Source organism: Anas acuta, chromosome 5, assembly GCF_963932015.1.
Source record: "Anas acuta chromosome 5, bAnaAcu1.1, whole genome shotgun sequence".
In the NCBI taxonomy this organism is placed as follows: Eukaryota; Metazoa; Chordata; class Aves; order Anseriformes; family Anatidae; genus Anas; species Anas acuta.
In genome coordinates this window covers 17,356,951-17,376,161 of record NC_088983.1, presented here as the reverse complement: position 1 = coordinate 17,376,161, position 19,211 = coordinate 17,356,951, and the positions used below count along the sequence as shown (strand labels likewise).

General features: G+C 43.6%; 1 protein-coding gene across 5 annotated transcripts in view; it reads right to left on the bottom strand.

Moving 5' to 3' along the window:
* The window catches only part of TTC7B (tetratricopeptide repeat domain 7B), a 132,001-nt gene extending 115,622 nt beyond the window's left edge, over positions 1-16,379 (bottom strand). For 2 of the 5 annotated variants that reach the window (XM_068682962.1, XM_068682967.1), the window contains exon 1: positions 16,143-16,379. In XM_068682962.1, the coding sequence (XP_068539063.1) occupies positions 16,143-16,263 (121 nt within the window). In that variant the 5' untranslated portion in view covers positions 16,264-16,379. The remainder of the gene's footprint in view (positions 1-16,142) is intronic. The other 3 variants (XM_068682963.1, XM_068682964.1, XM_068682965.1) reach the window with 2 other exon arrangements.
* Positions 16,380-19,211: the final 2,832 nt, after the last annotated feature.

Genomic DNA, 19,211 nt, shown 5'->3' with positions numbered 1-19,211 from the left:
AAAGCTGCTTTTTAGACAGCTGACCCCAGGATATCCTGCAACAAACAGTCATTCTTTCTCAAGTACATGACCACAGTATTTGCCTTTGCTGAACTACAGGAGTTTTTACAGAATCATGGAATGGTTTCTCCAGACTGTTGATATCCCTCAAAATGGTAGTCCTACACTCCCCCCCAGTTTTCTATCACCCACAAAATTACCTAGGGGGCATTCTCAATGTCTAGGTTGCCAAGAACAATAATAAACATCACTGACTGCAGTATCCACCCCTGAAAGACCCCACTTATAATGGTCCACAGATTTCTTTCATTAGTAGTATTATCTTTATTTATAAAAACAAAAACCCCACCTCTGACCACAAGCCTCTGAGCACAGCCAGTTTTACACTTACCTCCTAGTCCACCTGTCTTTTCAATGTAGCTACAAGAACACTATGGGGAAACAAGTCTCAAATCTTGCTGAAGTTAAAGCCAACAATACTCACTGGTCTTCCCTTTATCCATAGTCAGTCACCTCCAATCAAAAGGTTAGATATCCCCTGACAAACCTACATCAGTCTATCCCAGTCACCTTCCTATCCTTCCAACCAGTTTCCTGGATATACTTCCTAATCTTCCCAGGGCCTGCAGTTAGACTGACCAACCCACAGTCCCTGGATCCTCCTTCTTGACCTTCTTGCAAACAGCCATATTTGCTTTTTTGTAGTCACTAGGAATGCCCTTTGATCACCAAGATCTCCAAAATGACAGAATATCCTTGCAATGACGTTGGGCATCTCCTTCAGCAGCACTCTGACACAACCTGTCCTGGCACCATGGCTTTGAGGATGCCCACTTTGCCTAACACAGTCTTCCACTGTTATGGTGTAACGCTTCACTCCACGAGACCCTGACACTGCTGAGGAACCTGAGAGGTGTGAGTGTGGGCCCCGCCAGTACATTCAGCAGCAAAGAGGTACTGAGGACATCATCTTTGTCTTTTGTCAGTTGGTCTCCAAACCCCACACAGCAGCAAAATCTCATTCTTCTTTATGCTGCCACTATACCCATAAGTTGCCCTTCGTGTCTCTTACCAATATCAGCCTCAGCTGAGCTTTGCTTTTCTCTTTCAAACCCATTCATGTGCAAGCAATATCTCTACATTTCTGCCAGTCCAGCAAATCACACGACGCACCATATCTCCAATCGCAGTAAGATCACTACTTTGCAACTGCACACAGGTTTCCAATTCCTCCACTACCTACAAAGTAATAATGACTAACACCTTAAGGATGCCACCAGCATGGAGTAGTTTTCCATCAGTATCAACAGATCTTCTGCAAGCACTGATACAATATACTGAAATGCATAAATCAACGGACAGTTATCACTGCAATAAAGCAAATTTTCCAAGGGAAGCAAGATACTAAAATAAATTTTGACTTATTTTTTAAAGAAACACACAGCACCTACTTTGTTGCAGTTTATTTTCTGCATGTTCCTGCTTTTTCTTCAGAGAGAAATCTTAGTCCAATTGATAAATACCACCCGCTTGCTTGCATAACTTCACTTTCAAGCTGCAAACTAAACAAGGTATTAAACAGACCAAATCTAAACCTGACATTTCCTATGAAAACCCATTTGCTACAGTCTTACTCTGAATTCCACATTATAATAATGCAAGGGCTATGCTAAGGTAAACAAAAAATAAAGCCAGATATTATGATCAACATTACACTGCTCAAAGACAGCTTTTGCATACCACGCCACAGGACTGCACTTTCTCCAGCTGTTCCACCACTCTGGAAATCAAAGCACGTTAATTGCATGCACAGAAAAGAGCTGTTTTTACATTGCAATGCAATTCAGGTTAGACTTCAGTGTAAGAAATGTAATGTGCTAATCTAATGAAAGGATCTCAGAGATCAGAGGCCCACTCCAAACCTAAAAAACTGTTCTCAAGAACAGGATACAATTATTTGCCTTGCAAAAATTGGTCACTGAGGAACCCTTTAGCACAGGCATTTTATTAATAATATTCAGAACACTCTGGTGTGTTCTGAGTATACAATTTCTGTTTATAAGCCTCTTGACACTTTAAAAAGGCAAGGAAAAAAAATGAGAGCAGCCCTTGAAAATAATTCTTGAGGTCAGCACAATAATGACCTACTTGGGAGAAGAACAACAAAGATGAATTTTGCAAATTATATTTTAAAGCTAAGTAGTAGCTTAAAAGTGGATAATAATATGTCAAACTGTTTAAGCATTAAAGGATGATATTTAAGCAGATACTTCCCCCCTGATCTGTATCCATCAAAGTATTTAATTTAACAAGCAAGATTCCTCTTTTGCTTTTATTCAGTTCAGCACTCCACTGAGCAAATTTTCCTTCCAGAGAATGTTGAGGGAACACAAATGCCAAACATAGTAAGGCATCCAAATGACACTTTGAAAACAGTGCTTTGGTTCAGGATTTGAAATACCTTCCAGGATGCTTGCAATGAAAAGAGCAAGGTCTACCGTTGACATTCTTCAACACTTCAAATAGTAGAATTTCTAACATGCCAAAGAAAGTATCACACATGCTTTCCCTCTCACGTGCATTCCTTTTAGTAGGTCTCAAAAGTCCTGGCCCACACTCCTGGAACATGCATTTCTTTCAATTAAACGCAGCAGTTTCTTTGTGGAGAGACAGGTTAAACAAACAGACAAACAAACAAAAAAAAACACACATGAAGAATGTGCACCAGCTGCAAGAGATGTTTTGTTTATACAAACTGCAAAATCGGCATGGAAGCACGTGAAACAACTAGTCTGAGAGGTTGCAGTGGATTAGTGGACATCCTGAAGAACGAGTTACACACTAAGGAAAAAGAAAACAAACCTTGTACTGTTACATGTAAAAATGCATTCCCTGAGGCATGAGGATTCTTAAAACAAAGTGCTGAAAACATCCCTGTTACTACAGGAGAAAGCTGTCACCTTGCCTGTAACCAAAGAACAGCACCAGCACATGCAGTAGTGGAACATAGCCATAATCCCCTCCAAAATCTGGTTGCTCAACAGCTGACAGCAAGAAGTGCTGCAGACAGAAGGACCAGCTCCTGAAGCTCCAGTTCTTACCCACTGCTGGGACACAGTAGAACAAGGCAGACCAAGACAGATTTAGCACTCCACAGAAAGTTTTTAAGGTTATTCCTCTTACATACACAGCAGAATTTCTCACACTATGGAAAGTAAAAGGAAAGGAACAAGAAGAGGACAGATGGGCCTATGCAAAACTCACTAAGTTGAACAAGGCCAAGTGCAAGGTGCTTCACCTGGGTCAGCCCAAACATGAGCACAGGCTGAGTGATGAGTGGATTGAGAGCAGCCCTGCAGAGAAGGATGTGAATTGGTATTGGTGAATTAGAAGCTCAATGTGAGTCAGCAACATGTGCTTGCAATGCAGAAAGTCAGCCATATCCTGGGCTGCATCGAAAGCAGTGTGGCCAGCAGGGCGAGGATGGTGATAGCCCCCCTCTGCTCTGCTCTTTTGAGACCCCACCTGGAGCCTGTGTTCAGCTCTGGGGCCCCCAGCACAAGAAAGACGGGGATCTGTTGGAGTGAGTCCAGAGGAGGGCCATAAGGATGATCAAGGGCCTGGAGCACCTCTCCTATGAAGACAGGCTAAGAGAGTTGGGGTTGTTCAGTCTTGAGAAGAGAAGGCTCCAAGGAGACCTTACGGCAGCCCTCCAGTACCTAGAGTGGACCTAGAGTTTGCCCAGAGAAGCTGTGGGTGCCCCATCCCTGGAGGTGTTCAAGGCCAGGCTGGATGGGGCTTTGGGCAGCCTGGTCTGGTGGAAGGTGTCCCTGCCCATGGCATGGGGCTGGAAGTGGATGAGCTTTAAGGTTCCTTCCAACCCAAACTATTCTGTGGTTCTAAGTTGAACCTGAAAAATGTAACTTTGCACCTCTCTCTCTCTCTCTCTCCCCCCCCTCTTCCCCACTCTAATTTTCTCCTTTCTGACCATGACTAGAAAAAATATACTGTTGTCTCTAAAGGAAGGACACAAGCAAGATTAAGGCCTTATATTCATGTTGGTGCATACTCAGAAACTATCCTGACACCTGAAGATGAGAATCAAAGTAGCCTAGAGCACCCAGATATTTTGTTCCCATCACTGGCACAAAGGAAACTACCAACTCATGCACTACCTAGCAATAGTCACAGCGCAGCAACATGCATTATACACACTTTCCTTCAGAGGAGAGGTGGGAGAGGAGAAAACAACAGCTGCAACTTATACATAGATCTGTTTAAGCATCAAACCAGAAGCTATTATTCCGGGTCATCTGCGTGTGGCACAACGTGCCCCTTCCCTGCAGCACTGCCATATACCATGAGATAGTACCGCAGGAGAAGCAGTAACTGTCAGACCGCCTTTCATCACTGTCCTGGTTTCAGCACTCCAGTCCTGCAGCCTCTGATGACTAACACTGGAAGACCACTGGTCGCAGAACACGAGCCATAAAAGTTACTGCAGAGAAGGATTTTCTTTTTTATCGCATTACTCATCTGCTAAGTCGGTGAGTCAGGGCCAGAAATTGGCAATAAGGTTTTAAATCAAATTATGACTGAAGGAGTGCTCTATTAACAAAGCGTTGGCTTGAGGCTTGCCAGCCATCCTGTGAAAGTCAGATTGTTACAAGCACGACGGAGGTTGAGAGTTCCAATTACACGGACATTTCTAAAAGAAAACATTTATGAACCCATAGGTCTGGCAGGGAGATTTTGATCAGTATTATCTATTCCTTAAGACATTCTGTAATAATGTAAGTAACGTCTGAGAAAAAAAAAAATGTTTTTCTTTCTTTTAGCACACGTGATCTAGATTACATTGTTCTCTAAGACACTTTATTAGGAATTAAACTGTGTAAACAGCATACTTTGCATACCTTGAAGCCTAGCTTCAGTCCATCTAAATAGCTGTTTCAAAAATAAAACCTGTTGGTAAACAATTTCAGTACCATGAAAATCACTTTGCCACTTTCAGAAAACTGAGATACTTACGGATCACTATAAAATTCCTGATGAAATGGATATTCATCAATTCTTCTGCTGAAGAGCCCATCAGCACTAATTACAGAGTAGAGCTAGCTCTATATCACAATTGCATAACAGAACCATTTCCTAGCTGGGGAAGGACAGGCTAGCTTGCCCATCTGTTTCTACAAGATCACAGCATCACTGATACTGCCCACTTGACTAATATGAAATTCTCTGCCTGTAGTTATAGAATCATGGAACATCCAAAGTTGGAAAGAACCCACAAGGATCACTGGGTCCAAATCCTGGCTCCACACAGGACCACCCAAAAATCAGACCATCTGTCTGAAAGTATTGTCCAAATGCTTCTTGAACTTCAACAGGCTGGGTGCTCTGACCGCTGCCCTGGGGAGCCTGTCCAAAGACAAGTTTCTAATCAGAGGCTGAGCACCTTGGTAATGCAAGTCAAACTCATAGATGCTTTAGGTAAAATAACCATTTCTGTTAGCACAGGAAGCAAAAGCAAAATAAAGAAGATGTTTCTACACAGGCCTGCTGTTTTCTTTCAGCTTAGAGAAAGCTTAGCCGCACTCATAGTGTCTTGAGAAGAACCTTGTGCAGGCATAGCTACCCCTCTGTGCAATACGTATCAGCCCTGACCATCCTGAAAACAAGAGTAAAGGCTGGCCTAAAGACAGGAGAAACCAAACAAGAAGTAACAAAAACACACAGTAACATGTCTTTGTAAAACAGTATCTAAAAACAGCATCACGACAGCTGCTCTGCAACTTGGTTTTTAACATCTACTTTTTGAAGCAACATTGTTACCATACCATTGGGATCCAAAGTAGTTACAGAAAAACAGAGAATTACAAAAAATTGAATTATCCACTAAATTATATGCTAAAATATAAAATACTTTCTGATGAACGTTACCATAATCTCAAGGCATTTGCTGAAGAACACAGGAGTTGTTAGCAGTCTGTTTAGGAGAAATATCTATTTTCCTTTCTAAAAGTAGGCTTAAGCACAAAAAGGAGAAAAAGTAAAGAATGACTACACTGCACACAGGTCAAAAATACAAACATTTAACCTTAAAGGAATACAGAACAGGGGCTATTTCTCTTCCCTGCAGAATCCTTCTCCAAGAGGTGATTTTAAAATTTCATTTAATCCCAGAGCACACCACGATAAAGCCATAGTGAATGATTAAGTGTTCAGAATAAAACTAATGAATCTGTTACCTGTTGTTCTGCTGAGTAGCTGATAGCTGCTTTATTAAAGTGTTACTTCTCCTGTGGTGGTTCAAGTCTTGGATAAAAATCAAAGCAAAAATAAAAAATGTTATCTAGGCTGCAAGCACTGTTCATGCATTTTCTAAAATGTTCTTAATATTCATGCAGAAAATGTAAAATAGTTTTAAAGGGTACAATAATTATTTGCTTCAGTTGCTTTTAATAGCACGATGAAATACTGGGATGGTGCAATGCAAGAGTGCCTCTTACAGTTGTTAACACCTCTCTGGCAACAGCCATCAGAAACCCAGCTCCTGGTATCAAGGCTCCATGCACAAGATGTTCCTCTGCAATTAAACGTCGCTGTTGTTCTGCTGTGGTACACCAGCAAGAGTGTCCGTGATCCTGTGCTAACAAAAATAGTTGCATCTTACTCAGCCTTTACAGCTCAGCATCTCAAGCCAGAAAGAGTATGTGGGGGGGAGAAGTTTCCTTTCTTATATGCCAAATGGTCACATTTTAAAAGAACTATTTTTAGTGTTTTTTCTTTTTCTCTCTCTCTCTTCTGAATTACACAGCTGCAAGAAAAATGTGCACAATTAGGATAAAATCTCCTCCCACAAAGATTTCAGCAAAGAGGCTCAACCTCAGACTCAAGCCCCAAGGATGTGAATTTGAATAGGAAGTGCTTAGGAAGAGGAAACACAGAGCAAACCAGCTACAGAATCTGAGGTGAACAGCCACAAAAGCTCTAATCTTTCCTTGTGAGTAAACAGATAAAGCTAGAAGCGTACTGAATCATTTCACACACTCTCCACCAAAATCTTCAGTGTCTCAGGTAACATATTTCAGAGTGCTTAAAATGCATAATTGTCTGGATGCATTTAACCAAGGGGATACTGTTACCATCGCTGAAAATGAAGACACTGCAGGAGGTGAGACCAATTCCATCAAGTGTGGAGTTGTCAGAACAGAAAGAAGCTACCGCTGCATCACCTGGGCTGCACTGGATTCCAGACAGAAAGAAAAAATCCTCATGTCTGAACGCAGGGCTACTCAGAAACGACAAAGGAAAAAAAGTGGGGGGGAATGGGAGGGCGGGAAGTAGGGGAGAAAGGAGCTAAGAGGGGAGGAGGGGTGTGTGTATGGAAAATGAGATGTATGAGATTTCAAGGACCATCTCATCATCTCTGCTGTGGTGCTTCAAGTCTTCCCCAGAGGGAAACCAGCCTGGGGAGGAAAAAGTAAAACTTTTCTTCTTCTCTCTAAAGGTACTACTAAAGGCTCAGAGAACTTGCAGAACTGCACATTGCATTATTTGGAGAGGGTTTTTCCTCAGGCTTCTGAGAACTCATTAGACTGTGGTTATGCCTAAATCTAAAAAACTGAGGAATTTATACCCAGAAGAGGAGTGCATCAATAAGGATCCCGAAGAGGTCAACTGCTCTATATGTTACCCAGACAAACAGTTTCAGAGCAAAGTTTCTGTAAAAGCAGATGAAGAAGATGACAAAAATCTCTCATTTCGTCCAAAAGTGCATTTATTAAGACAACCACTTTGAAATGGGGCTTTCTTCCAAGCAGAAGGATCTGGATATCCTGGATCACCGAATCCCAGGTGGCTGAGGGGCCTCTGGAGATCTCCTCATGCCCCAGCCCAGCTCCGAGTAGGACCAGCTCGAGCAGGCTGCCCAGGATCCCGTCCAGTCGGCTTGCTGGGGACAGCAGGAGCTGGGCCAGATACAGGGCACAGACCAACCGCTACTACCCACACAGAGCCTGCAGGCTGATCCAGACCACACACACGTAGAACCAGAAGCAGAATGCACACTGTCAGCTGTCCAAAGAAACTCAATGCTACTGATTAGCACCTTTAATTATCCGCAGTCTTTCACTCCTCTGCCTCTTTTAAGTACAGAGAGCGTGGCTCCATTTTCCTGTGCAGCTCTGTAGTATCTAGGCAATTTTCCTGTCTGACGTCCAAAGCCTGAAGGAAAATATTATAGATTCCTAGACTATTTATGCATATGCTCAAAGATTAACCAAATTGACTCCCACGGTAACACTACTACAAAAAATTGCTTTATGAGGGCACATATTAAGAACTGAAAACTCCAACAATCATTTCAAACTAGATTATTTGCATGTTTGTTTGTTCTTTTCAATTCCAACTCCCAGATTTTTGTGAAATATTAAGATCATCACAACAGTAAATAACCAGATCAGAACAGCCACAACATATCATCTACATTATTGATAAATGTCAAATGCTGAAATTAAACTTGGCTGATTCACTCAACTGCAATATGAAGCCAAGAAATAAGAATTTAGGTCGTATCTGAGACTGGGAAGCAAGAAGTGTGGCAAGTGGGATGATCACCATTACCTCTGAGTGTTTTAACTGGGAATGGCAAGTGTTTGTCCATATTTGCAAATTTTCTTCTAAAAGTTGAGAGTTCTAGTAACCACACTGAGGGAGAATGAGAAAAAATAGTTTATTTCCCATATTTCCCATTTACATTTTGTTTATGTTACAAAGAAAACAAAAGAGTGGCTTCGAGAATGGGAAAAGCACACGCCATGGTAGATAGGAATTCTTTTCAGTCTTGCTTCTTGTTTGTCTCTCAAAGGACAAGCCAGTTCTCCTGTTGCTACCAAGAAAAAAACCTAGAGAATATTTAAATGGAAGGCAAAAGGAAACCATGTGATAGGACAGTGACTCTTGTCCCCACTCTACATGAAACATTCAGGACTAACTTTCATTATCAAAGACAACCCCTAAGTATCTGTTAGGGTCAAGTCCTGATCCTCTCCTCCGTTCCAGACAATGCAAGCACATGTTCCAAAGTCCTTTCTCTGCTTTACCACCTTTCACCTGTTACACAGCAGAAACATGAGCTGTAGGGCAGCTGTATCAAAACTGGAGGCTTTTGTTTAATTGTTATTAATTTGCCTTCTCTACAGAATACTAATATAGGCAATAAACTTAGTAAAAATTGAGTGCTTAAGGTAAACATTTTTCTTCCTACTACAATATTACAGATTTTACAGATTTCAGGCAGTGGTCAAGATAGTTAAAACAGAATGGATTATTTGATGGCACCCTTCTGGCCTTAAGATTTATTACTCTGTCTCCAGAGGTTGGTCTATTCTGTGAACTGAATGAACCAAGATCCTGTAGAAAAAGGAAAAAAAACAGCATACACTATAGAGATGTAGAAAAAAAAAAATATACATATATATATATAATTACTTTAACTACATTAAAACAAATAAATACTTTCATGTATTGCCTTCTCTTGAAGTATAGGACAGATTATAGTGAAGGATTTCTGTTTACACATGTATGCTTGAGTTAAATCTGTGGCATCACACAGATCATCAGTGGGGTGACAACCTGAGGAATCTGATGCAGCGTTTCCTGAAGCAAAAAAGTACCTGGTAACATCTCTGATCAGAGCAGCTTATTAGTAAGTGCCACCGTGCCTTCTGTCATAGGTGTGCAGACAGAGAAACACTGAGATCCAGCTCTACCTTCAAAGCAGAGCAGAGCCCAAATGCTCTCTCATGATTACACGTCTTGCTGCCAACAGATGTTGCACCACTAGCCAAACACCCTCCCTCCCTCCAACTTACAGACACCCTGCCACTTTGCTTTTTATGAAGTTGTTGTCTCCAGTCACTCCTGGTCAGACCACCAATTAAAGTACATTCAGTGGGGACAAAACTGCAGAGAAAGTAAACATCGAATCTGAAAATCTGGTTATTTACAAGTCAGATGGGGGAGGTGGGGGAATGGCCCAGACCTGGTGTGGTTAAGGACCTTCTGGCCCCTTCTCTATCACCATCCAAATAAAATTCAAACAGAAGTGGTATTGATGACCATAAGCTTATGCTATTAAACTAATTTTCCTATAGAAAAGTTAATGCCAAACTTCAACCCTCAGAGTTAACTTAAAAAAAACTACAGCAGCTACACAACTGACAAGTAGCAGCATATATATAAATGGATAGCTCAGGCTACAATTTCTTCTCATGACTTAAACAAAGCAACAGAATGGGCCCAACCCATCATTAAGAGCTGTAACTATTTTGGAAACTGCATGTCTGACAATGCAATATATGGAAGATTCCTCAGAAATTCATCCAAGCAGCTCCAGGCTCCAAGTCCCCAGCAGAGCTTAGCGGACTCACTCGGACCACTCACGTTTCCACACAACAGGAGGCTGCTGCTGGCAAAGCCTCCGAGAAGGAAGAGGTCCCTGCCCCTTTGCCCTCTTCTGCCTGCTATTCACTTTCCACCCACTGCGCCTCTCCACAGACCCCTCCAGGAGGCGAAGGGGCTCAGAAAGCCAGCAGAAACCAACCCATACGGAGGAGCAGCGGGTTTTCTGCTGGCCCGGCACAAACAGTGCCGCCTCTGGTGTGCTTCAGCTCCAGGGAGAGGCCATGAACACGTGAGCGGAGAAACGGCATGCAGAAGGAGCAGCTTGACAGAAGTAGGAAGAAAGAACAAACTCCTCCACACAACAGCAGCAAGGTGTTAGACCAGCTGGGCTGCTTGTGAAATCCGACTGACTACGCCAGCATTTTCTCTCTGCATGACAAGCCGGTCGGAACACAAGCAGCACACCGACATCGTCAGCGTGCTGTTGTAACACCCCTGGCTGTCTGAAGAAACAAAGTGACAGTCAGAAATAAAGCAAGACATTTAAATACTGCCACCATCTTTGCTCTTCATTCAGAGAAAAGCGTGTCCTTAGTACATTTGTTCTGTAAAAACAACAGCAAATGCAAGAAGGAAGGCAAGAAAGAACGCAAAGGAGGAGACAGCACGGCGTTTTGTGGGAATGCAGAAGGCATGTCACACCTCCGTCTGCAAACTTTGCTGGTAGAGATCCAGGCCTCTTCATCAAGCTTTGCCTATAAAATCTGCTTTGCAAACTGCATATATATAAAACAACAACCAAATTTGATAAACACCTAAGTAGGGCATGAGTCCTAAGAGGTTTAGAAATCCCTGGTTTACTGCGAGGATAAGCTTTAAACATACATCTGAGGTCTTGTATTTCACAAGAGAGCAAAACACATGAAAACCGGTAAGACGTTTCTATTTTTACTTCCCACTTATATCCAGACAAAGAAGCACCAGAGAAAGTGACAAAAAAAAAAATAAGCAAAATACTTTCTGATCCTTTGGTTTTAGTAATCCCGCTCCTAACTTCTCTCTGCTCCCTTATTCTGCAAAGCTGCAAGATACAAAGGTATAATCAGAAACTACAGAAACAAGCTGTTAGAGGGGAAGGCAGCCAGAGAAAAGATAACAAAAAAACAAAACCAAAGGAAATGTGGTAGTAATGGCAGTAAGAAATTCAATGGGTAAGAAAGCAAGCAAGACTAGTGTTAGCAGGCTGGTGTACTCCCACCAGCAAACCTGCTCCCTGCAGGTAATGTTGTGTTTCAGGCAATGTCACAACGCTCTCGGCAGTGCACACATCAGCGAACTTGTGGGGTGTGCATCCTCTCCCCCCAGTAATGCAGTATTTCACACCAGCTAAGGTTTCTGCAGAACTACAGCATTCTACCTGACGAGCTATAAAAATCTGCCTCCTCAGTGCCTTTCCAGACAGAGCCATAGATCTCACTGAACTTGAGCAAGGTCACGTTCGGAGCGTAGCAGCAATGAATGGCCGGAAATACCCACGGAAATTCACAGATCCTTTATTTTATCCATTCACCTCGCTGCTGAACTGACCTGCAGTTTCCTCACTGTGTCTCCAAAGGAAGGAAAGAAAATATTTGCATGCTGATGTTCGGAGGACACCCTGAGCAGTTACAGCCTTCGGGCAGAAGTCCATTGCAGTCACCTCCTTCAAGATGCTGCTGTTTCATCATAAATTCATGGCTGACTTAAAAGCAGCTTTGAAATGCAGTTGCTAACTTCTAAAATTACTGCTTGAACACCACAAAATTCCAGGCACCCCTGAGAACCCCAGTTCCCAAAACCACGATGGTTGTAACATTTTCACTGAAAATACTACAGAGGTTTCAACCCCACCACCAAAAAATAAAAAATAAAAAATAAAAAATGACCATAAATACAATAAAATACACAAGTCACCTGTAAGACCAACATGTTATGGTGAACTTACAGAAAAACAATCATCACAGGTATTTCATAAGTCTTATTTTTCAATATTTGAGAATAGCAACATTACATATCTATTAAAAATATAAAAAGTTTCGTTGTTGTTGTTGCTTTTTAGTCTCTTAAAGCACTCTGCATTTCCTGCATACAACTGAGTTTTTGAAGCAGACCAAATTTACCAAGACAAAGCTGTACATGTTTCTCCTATATATTAAGGCCTTTATTAAAATCAGGTCCATTCAGGCTGCCCTAAAATAGAAAATAATCCTTTATTTCCCAGTTTGGGGCACATTTTTAAATACATTCTGATTAATTGTAGATATCTAACATTTACTATTTTACCTTCTCCAGTAACCTGTGAACAAGTATGTTTGGACTTGGCCCTTTTGCTAACTTTCAAGACAGTGCTCCGCCACCAAGCTGCTTATTTGCAACATTGGTTCAGTTCATTGAATTTTACCTAAAGTTTGTTTGGATCACTTTCTTAGAAGGACTTTTTCTCAGTTACTCAAACTACTGGGGAACACACAGAGTTTCACTAAAGAAAACTGCTTTCAGATTTTATTTTTAGTAACTTGGGGTTTGTCTCAGTTCTGTTTAATAAGTTACAATCAGGATGTGGACTCTGGGGACAGGCACCTGTCTTACAACCAAGCAGAGTACAGAGTAGCCAAATACCACATCTCCATGAACCTCAGAGTAGCACGATGATTTCCATGCTACAATTTCTGTAAATCCTGCTGCGCTGGGTATAGGAGGCAAGGTGCTGGCAGCAGAGGGACCGCAGGGGTGGCTACTGTGGGAAGAGGCCAGACACAGCCAGTTCCCACAGAGTCACAGCAGGACAAGGCTGAGCCCATCAGCCAAGCCAGCAGCACCTCTGGGAAAATGTACTTAGGAAGGGCCAAATAAGAACAGAGAGACTATAGAACAGGAAGAGTGAGAACCTGCAGAGGGAACACCAGGAGGGGTGCTCTAGGTGTTAGAGCAGATCTCCTTGCTGCCCAGGGAGGTCCCACACCGGAGCAGGTGGACATGCCCTGAAGGACCTGCAGGCCATGCAGAGCTCAGGCCAGAGCACATTTTTTGCCTGAAAGACTTCAGCCTGTAGGGAGCCTGTGCCAAAGTAAAAGAAAAGTGTGAGAAGGAAAAGCAGGGAGAAACTGACTGCGACCCCTCTGCACCCACACCACACAAGGAGGGGCTCAGGTGAAGGAGTGAAGTTGAACCTGTAAAAGGGGTTTTTTGGATCCAAGTGTTATTTGGATGTCATTTAGCTTTTCACTATCTGATTCTATTTTAACTGGCAATCATTTAACTTTCCCCAAATCAGGTCTGTTTTGCTTGTAACAGAAGCCAGTAAGCAATCCCCCATCTCCATTTACCCTATTTCCTGCCCCACTAGGGAAGGGGAGAGATGGATAGGCAGGGTGGGCATCTGCTGCTGGCCAGGGCTAACTCACCACACCCGCACACGACAGCTCTGACCGACCTTTTACGGGAGTGCTGATGAAGCAAGAGCTCAAACAGAGATTTGTGTAACATGGCGTGAACCTTATTACTGCTGCTGAGTCCCGGTTCTGAAGGAGAGAAACATAATACAAACTGGATAAACGCCTAACAACTCTGAGCTGAAAGACCTTTCTTTCATCTATTTATCCTTTTGTAAAGACAATGCAAGTCACAGAGCAGACACTTTCCATGATCCAAATTGTGACTGTTACTTATAGAGTACCAAAGGCAGTGACCGATCCATTAATATTTCTCCTCCCTGTTTATCTGAAAGCTCAGTAAGTTTACAAGCCTTTCAAACACAATCCAGATACAGAAATTAGTTCCAGTAAGTGCCATTTTTGTATATCCAAAATCCTACGTAAACTGTCATTTATATTTGAACCACTGTCAGGTTTTAAGCAAACCCCTAATTCTAGGAGGGAGTAAACAGGAGCCATCAGCAGAACAAAACAGAACAAACAATACGATAATCAAGCCTACTCAAAATGTTCCAGTGTTCAAGAGTCAGAGCCAATCCCACACAACAATATATGGACAGAATGAATATCCTCTCCCCTCTTTTTTCTTTCCTTACACTTTTAAATCATTCCTCTACTGCTCCTAAATTGTTCTATGTTTAGCCAAAAAGCAAATCTTCTGTTATCATTCCCTAGCCAATTTGTAATAGCAAACATTGCTGCAGAAGGAGGCAGTGAGGTTCCAAATACCTTTTCTTAAATTAGCTGCTTCAGATCAACTAACAACAGGGCTATGCAGCAAAACATCTTTCAGTCTGTGTGCCTTCGCGGGTAGAATAGAGGCCCTGCCTCTTTGTCGTCTGGCTAGCTGATAACCTGAGCCTTCAACCTATTGGTCACACCGGCACCTAGACCACAAACTTGTGGTTTTAGATACTCTCAACAGCCCAGGCTTGTATTTCATTAGATACAGGTCTCTCTCTGCCTTCCTCTGCTACAAACGGAGATTCGCTACCACTTCACTTACTGTTGATGTCCTTCTCATTTAGCTAGAGCTTGGAAGCCTGGGATATTGATGCAATCCTTTCTATGCTACCATAAAGAAATGAAATCCACATTCAACACTTACCCATGTTTTAAAGATCAGAAAATGCTCTAATAATAATGTGTACTCTGACTGGTACAGAATCTAGAAGGCACAACAATGGTAAAGTCACTGACGTGTAAAGTTACACAGACCTCATCAACTTTTCTGATGTGCTTCAGCTAGGTAGAGTTCCCTGGTCAGAGAAACTGAAGTCAAGCTATCGATAATACCTGAAATACCTCAACAGATGCTAATTCAGAGATCATCATTCTTCTCAGTCAGACAGCCAAAAGCCATTCATCTCTGCCTGAACCGACCTCTAGTCCATAGTCTACACCTCAATAAAGCACGTCCTTAAAACAAACTAACACCTTTCACCTTTTCACTTCTGTCTATTTTTAACTGCTATAATACCAGTGTGTTTCAGGATCATTACCCAGCTGTTTTAAAGGCCAACACACCTAAGTCTATCTACTCCTGATCCATCTATCCTTAAATTCTCTGTCTCCTCCCTGCTTTGATTCTGGCTTTCGCTCTTCTGGTTGTGTTTCTGCAGGCCTGAGCCACGCACTTGTCTTCTCCACCTAAACACGCCAAGCCTTTGCAGCATGCTCCTGGTGCCACCAGCCTCACGCCTCAGCCTCCCTATTAACTTCTCACCCCTGAGGTCACCCCAAGCCCCGTCTCCCCAGACCTATTTCTCCCCAAAAACACCCCGGGGTGCAGCTCACGCCGAGGAGGGAGCTCAGACCCCGTCCCCTCGGCGTTCCCCAGGGGCAGAGGGAAGCCAGGGAGCCCTGCGCTGGGCGCCCCCAGCCCAGCCCGCGCTCCCACCTCCCTCAGCTACGCGCTGAAAAGTTCGGGAGGCGAGAAACAAAGGTCGGGGCGCCCCGCTCCGCTCCTCGCTAGCCACGGGGAACGAGGCGAGGCAGCGCTGCCTCATCCCGCAGAGCAGGGAGCCTCGGCACAGAGGGCTCAGCACGGACCCTCCGGCACAGAGCAACGCAGGACCCGGAGCAGGAGGGCTGCAGGAGGGCTGCAGGAGGGCTCCGCACGGCTCCGGGCGCCCCCCGCGCCCCCCGGTCCCCCCCCGCTGCCGGGGCCGGGCCCCCCCCGGCGCAGCCCCGGCGGCACCTGCCCGGGAGCCCCGGCGGCCGCCCCTCGGCCTCGGCCCGCCCGGCCCCGCCGCGCACCGTTAGCGATGAGCTTGGCCGAGAGCTGCTTGACGAGCTCGGGGATCCGCTCCCACTGGCACTCGGAGCGGCACCGCTCGATCTCCGTCTCCAGCCGCGAGCCCGCCTTCTTGGTGGCCATGGCCGGGCCGATGGGCCCCGCCGGGGGAAGGGGCCGGGGCTGCGGGAGCGGGCGGGAAGGAGGGGACGGAGGAGGAGGAGGAGGAGGAGGGGGCGGGGACAGGACGGCGGCACCGGGCGCCTGTGCGCCGGGAGCGGCGGAACTGGCGGCGGCGGCTCGCGGCCGGGAGCGGCGCCCCCTGGCGGGAAGCGGCGGGAGCGCGGCCACCACAGGCCCCGCCGCCGACACCGGGCTGAGGCGGCCGCCGGGTCGGGCAGAGCCGGGCCGTGCCGCCGCCCTGACAGCCCCCGGGACCGAGCTGAGGCCCCGCGGCTCGTGGGGGAAGAGGCAGGAACCGCGCCTGTGCCGCTCGGCCACCTGCCAGCGCGAGCTGTTCCCCAAAACATGACACTAAAACAGTTCTTGCCTTCAGTGGTCTCCTCTTCTGCCGCCGTGAAAGCTCTCACCTGTTCTACCTCACGGTTTTTTAATCCAGTTGCCTTTTCTGTCCACACACGTCACACCACACCTTGGCCCTGTGACACGCTGCTTCACATCCCATCACACAGAAACAGGGACTGCAGCTTGGCCTGGGCAGCTGGGTCCCGACCTGTTCCTTTCATTAAGGGCAGAGGGCACGGCCATGCCTGTATTACGCCCTTCCCTACATTTTGAGAGAACAAATGCATTTTCAACCTTTGCATGGAACAAAATTGTAGCTGAAAGCAATTTGAATAAATATAATGTATCTTTGTCAAGTGCAACATGACATACCAGTTCCACAAACTTACTGAGACCTCAGAAGAAAACTGTCACAACTGATTTGCACTGAAACATGTAGCAAAAGCGCCAATTGCTACTTTTCCCACTGTAAGTATGGAGCCCCTCCCACAGAACTGGTTGCAGAGATGCAGTGTAACCCAATACACTAGACACAATGTGAATTTAAATGATCTAAACATCTTCCTCCACATCCAAGTGCAGACTTGTATAACTTATTCTCGTTATCCACAGAAAAGAGAAGTCAATGAGGCCAATCTGCATATGCTTGACTTTGAAGGATTATGGTCTATCTGCTGGTGTGAAGATACAAAACACGGGCTGGATGCTGGCGTTGCTGTAGCACACATTGCACCACTCTGGATCTAGTGTATTTTAGTCTTCAGAAATGTCAGGATCACAAACTCAAAATTCAAATTGGAGCACCAGCATTACTAGCATGAGAACAAATTAACCACTGTGTCATAACTGTTAGTACGTATTCCTCAAGCCCTATGAACTATGATCTTCAAACTCGGGGAATAATACTATCACCAGTCACCTTTGCATGCAGTTATATAAATGTTTCAGCTACATGCAAACATGACACACCTGTGGGCATTGGTAGAGCTGTTAACCACATCACAGAATTTCTGTAATGTTTCCTAAGTGGTGCGTGTACCACAAATACTAGTGACAGGCAGTTTGAGAAGCTTTCTTTGGTTCTGACCACCAATGGAAAGACCAGAATAAGGATGAATCTTTTTAAAGATAGGAAAACAACAGTGCCATCAAATCATTAATTGGCCAGGTGCAGACCCTTTAGGCTTGTGAGACTAAATGCTTGTCCCCAGCTGCATTGCTCAATCTCATAAAATATCCTTTTCCTACAAACCTTGCTTTGCTTGTACCCTTAGGCTGTCACAGATACCACAACTCTATGCCAAGTAACATATGCCCTTCTCAGGGTTCCAACTAATTTATTTTTCATTCCCAGTAGTATCCAAATCATAATAGTACAAGCCTTGGATATTAACCTGGCTTTCCCTCAAGCTGCTGTTAAGAGTGCTTTCAGGCTACAGTTCAAATTCAAGCAACATATACTTCAAATTTTAAAAAGTGAAACAGAACCTAGTAATAGCAGAACATTACAGTGTTTAAGAAATACAGTGGAGTGTGCTACAGGAATGGAAAGAATATTTAATACTGCAACAAAAGTAAAAGAAGAAGGATGTGCTAAAACCTTTTTTGTTTAAATGAGGTCTCAGAAGATCCAGACGACGTTACATTGATTACAGAAGGATATTTTACTGGTCAGATAAAATAATGAAATGAAAAATGAGGCAGCAAATGAATGGTAGCTGAAAATCATTGACATCATAACTACCAGTTCTTTTAGGCATAAGAGGAAGAAATTAACATTTGAATTTTCCCAAATAGTTAATTTGCTTATGAAGATTATTCATATTTATTCATAGCAATTTTAACACATTTTGTTAGCACTAATCACATCATTTCAGTAAAAGCTACCAGCAAAAGAATAGTATTAAAATATTTACATAACAGCTCATCAGACTTATTATCTCAGTAGTTACTATTTATGAAGTGAGACATCTATGCAAAAGGAATTAGTATATTTTGAAATGCATTGGAACAATTAGGACGTCTGCTTTAACGTTAGTGAAACTTCCCTATACCTAAGACTGCTCTAAGATTCTACTGTAGATGACCCATAACTGTATAAAATAATGAAATGCATCTGGTTTCTGAAAAGTATGTAAAATCAAAATGCAGGGAAAGAAGCTAGGTTGTGTTGCTCAAGCACTCTGCCCTACGCTACCCTTCCCACTCAACACCCCTCCTGCTCAAATACAGGGCAATACGAGAACTAATACTTGATTGTTCAGTGCAACTTCATGAGCTAGGTATGAAGAAACAGTGACTTTCAGTCCATAGGAACACCTTGATATGTACTCTGGTACTTCAAGCAACCTGAAAATAGACTTAACGACAAAGTTTTCAGTACTACTACTCCATGCAGTATTATGGGAAACAAAAGTGACAGGTGTTTAAACTGTTAAATCTTAATAATTTTACAGAATACCGAGACTTATATAAAACTTTTCAATCTCTACTAAGATAATTAAACAAGGAATCAGAAAAATCAATTCAAATACTATTTGTATTTTTAAAGGTCACATATTCAAATA